Source organism: Camelina sativa, chromosome 5 (genome assembly GCF_000633955.1).
Source record: "Camelina sativa cultivar DH55 chromosome 5, Cs, whole genome shotgun sequence".
Taxonomy (NCBI): domain Eukaryota; kingdom Viridiplantae; phylum Streptophyta; class Magnoliopsida; order Brassicales; family Brassicaceae; genus Camelina; species Camelina sativa.
In genome coordinates this window covers 28034746-28038441 of record NC_025689.1, presented here as the reverse complement: position 1 = coordinate 28038441, position 3696 = coordinate 28034746, and the positions used below count along the sequence as shown (strand labels likewise).

General features: G+C 34.8%; 1 protein-coding gene across 1 annotated transcript; it reads right to left on the bottom strand.

The window, feature by feature from the left end:
• LOC104787710 lies at nucleotides 621–3335 on the bottom strand. The gene is made up of 9 exons (XM_010513319.2): nucleotides 3073–3335; nucleotides 2802–2897; nucleotides 1879–1963; nucleotides 1634–1755; nucleotides 1515–1539; nucleotides 1347–1430; nucleotides 1229–1258; nucleotides 1022–1124; nucleotides 621–943 (listed from the first exon to the last, which is right to left on the bottom strand). Exons 1-9 carry the CDS (start codon nucleotides 3166–3168, stop codon nucleotides 880–882), a joined length of 705 nt encoding a protein of 234 aa, XP_010511621.1. The 5' UTR covers nucleotides 3169–3335; the 3' UTR covers nucleotides 621–879.

The following is a 3696-nucleotide window of genomic DNA, read 5'->3' as shown; positions in this document are numbered from 1 at the left end:
TTGAAAAAAAAAAAAAAAAAAAATTGATTGTGGTGAGTTTTTTTGGTCCACGTACGACTCCAAGTTGGTGTTCGGTTTGGTATTCCTCAACCTATCGAACCCGTTCCGGTTCTTTTGCCTAAAGTGTCAACATGTTTTATTGGCATATCTCCAACATATTAGGAGAAGAGCATCTAGACATAAGCACCATTATTAGTTGTTAGGTTGTTCATTGGTACGTCGGAAATTTTTTCAACGTAATAATCCTTCAAATTATGGCCAATTCAAACCGTGTTAGTGACTAGTTTTCTTAAATTTTGGGGGCATTAATAAATGGGAAAAATAGAAGATCCAATAACGTTTGGTTAAACTTAAACACATTCGTTTCGTGTAGATAGAATTGAAAATGGACTTGACCAAAGTTGAAAGACTTTTTTCGTTGAATTTGTTTATATAAATTACGAAACTTGATAGTTTCTTTCTTATCTTCAATTTTTTAATTACGACAATTATCTTCAAAACCATTCAATTTTTTTTTTTTTTGCAAGAAACTATATGAACCATATAAACATAAACTCATTCTTTTTGACGCTTTATACACTCTTTGAACGATTTCAAGTTTCAAAATTTCAATAATGAGAAGTTTAACCAAAGTCAACGGACTTTTTTTCAATTGAAGAAGTCAACGAAGTTTCAAGACAAACATAAACAGAGACCAAATCAAATTTCTAATGAATTCTATTCAATAAAGAATACAAACTCTCAAATAAACCCTACAGTTTCAATCAAATGTAAATCCCAAACACATCAAGGGATCTAAAGAATCAACTATTGTCACTGGGAAGAATCTGAACCTGAGAGAGTGAGAGACACCAACAGATTCATAAAAGAATACTGTTTTTACGATAAGATCACTAGGCCGAGATAGAGAGATGCGCAAAGAAACGCAAAAGATATCATTCCCCTGAAACGAAAACAGTTTGTTAGAAGAATGATTTCACTTTTCAGAATGTGATTATTGAGAGATGCATTATAATCTAACCAGATGACACCCCAGCCACAACCAGTACAGCAAGGGCAGATCTCTGCAAACTTCTCAGCATCGCTCGAATGAACCCTCCGAGATATTAGATCATCATAGATATCTAATATCCATCCATTGCATTGCATTGCATTGTAGCCACATTGTTATTGGTCACACAAGTCATAACTTTAAGTAAAGTAAAAATGGAAGAACAGAATTACATACCGTAAACTGAGAATAAGCTATTCATCACACCTGCAATGTTGTGAATCCGGCTTTAGTACATGCTTAAATGAAACTGAATGATGTTAACAAGACAGAGAAGAGTTTATTGTTATCTTACCAATGAAGAGAATGACATAACGGAGAATTTTGACTGTAGTTAACTCTTGTAGAACCCAGATGACACCGAGGAAAACTATGAAACCTGAGATTATTACAACTATATAAGCATTTTCGGTACTTAAAAAAGAAATTGTAACTAGAGGAAACGCGAGATAAGATAACACACCTATACAAAGCCCTCGAAGCGTCCACTGTCAAAATTGAAGATGTCAATGATTAATGTTGATGACTTCTAAGGAAAATAAAACTTTGTTAGTAAGATAAATATTAATGACTTCTGCTTACGTTTTTGGCAATGAAGAGGACGATGAATAAAGCAAGACCCAGACCAGCAGCAGCTATTCTTGCTGTAAGCAGATTGGTAGATGCAAGAATCAAAGCCATTCCCCAAAATGATGACCCAAGATCTATAGCCAAGTAAAACAACAAAGATGGTAACACTTTTAGCCCTTTCACCTAAATCCATCAACAAAGGAATGTCCAAATCCGAAAAAATTTTAGTTAAGGGAGATAGATTGATTGGGCATTACAGCCAGCAGGTAAGATCAGCCAATAAATGCCACCACGCGTTGTTGTCGAACCCCCTTCATTTGCATTCACCTCCATCCCCTCCACCTTTAGATTCAATAAGGAAATGAGTAACGAAAATGAGCAACATATGTTAATAGTTAACATTATCCACATTATATGCGGATGTGAGTTGCAGATTTTACAAAGATATGGTTCATAGATTTGATGGTAACATCTGTAACCTATACTTAGACGTTCCAAAGGTAAATGTTTTGTTCAGGGGTATAAAACTTGCAGATTCATACAAGCAGTACTTGTAAAGAAAAGTTTGTGGATTTCATCACATTTTCTCTGTAATACTTGCATAAGGTAAAATTTGCATATGCATCAATCAATCTAGAAGAAACACAATCAGAACTATAGTAAGAACTAAAGCTGTACACTCCTTTTCTTATAAAATTCACTAAACTAGAGAGGATTACTAAACCAAAATGCCAATCAATTCCTAGAAATCTAAACCCTAAACAATTTGCAGAGACATCTTTATAAACCTAGCCTTCCCTAACCAACTCACAACACCTAAATCTGTTACATTCAGTCCAAGGCTAGTTATATTAGACATACAACTAAGCTTGACCAGCTGCATTACTTCAAGTGGACTCACTACGTGTCTTGGCTTCATAGACTAATGACAAAACTACCTTTCCTAAACCAGTCATGTCCAGAGAGAACGCAGAGACATCATTGCTAAAGCAATCACCTATCTATCTATCTAAGGAAACTAGAAACTCTTCTCTGCCTATTGCAAAGCAACATTTTGCAAATGGAAGTAGACATATCATGTCTGCCAACTGGAATCAAGGGTTCAATTGACCTAAAATCAAAATTTGCAACCTTTATAATTCAATGAAGAGGTAATAGTTGAAGTAAGAGAGCTCCTTACATCTCCACAAGTAAGCTTGCAAGCAACAGCATGACTCGCTTCGTGCAAAAACACCGTTATGAGTTTGAATGGAGTCAACAGAAACGTCCTCCATAGCTGTAAAAACCCAAATTGTGAACTTTGAATGAAATTTATAGGTCAATAGTTGCAATAAACACTAAAATCAGATACCCTTTTGACTAGATTCTACAAAAACAGCTTTGGATCTTCGATTATATCGAGAAAAACAATTAAAGTTTCAAACTTTATTAGAAAAAAAGAAGAAACTGACCAAGAGGATAACGACGGTGAAGATTCCGATGGTGATGAGTAAAGTGTTTTGATTCCGGTTACAACAACCCTGGAGTTCCCAGTTCGGCGTAACCATCTCCGGCTAACAAAAAGATTGAAACTTTCTATCTCTCTTTTCTTCTTTCTTTATTCCCGGAATCTGAAGAGTAGAGATGGCGAGGAAGAAAAACAAAAAACGCAAAGAGGGAAAATAAAATAAATGGACGAATGTGATTGGTTTCTTAATTTTTGAGATTTTGACATTTTTTAAAGTTTTCTTCTTCTTCTTCGAGGAAATTGTGAGAAAAATTATTGTTACTTCTTTTTTTAGGGAGAAAAGATTTGATTAGGTGACCCATCTCTATGACCACATTGACTAGATCTTACGCGTCTATTTTTTTTTTTTTTTTTTTTTCTTTCAAAACATTCAAACTCGATTTCTAATTTTGTATAGTTGATAAGTAGGTATATTTAGAGTTAGAATCCACCACGGTGTGGTCACTCTGCCTCTATTTTGGTTGGCCGCAAACAATCATATAGTTGTGTAATTGCCTTTCTAGAATGGTTAGATAAATCCTTTTGTAAAGATCAGCTGGAAAGTATATACCAAAAGCCCACCGAACCC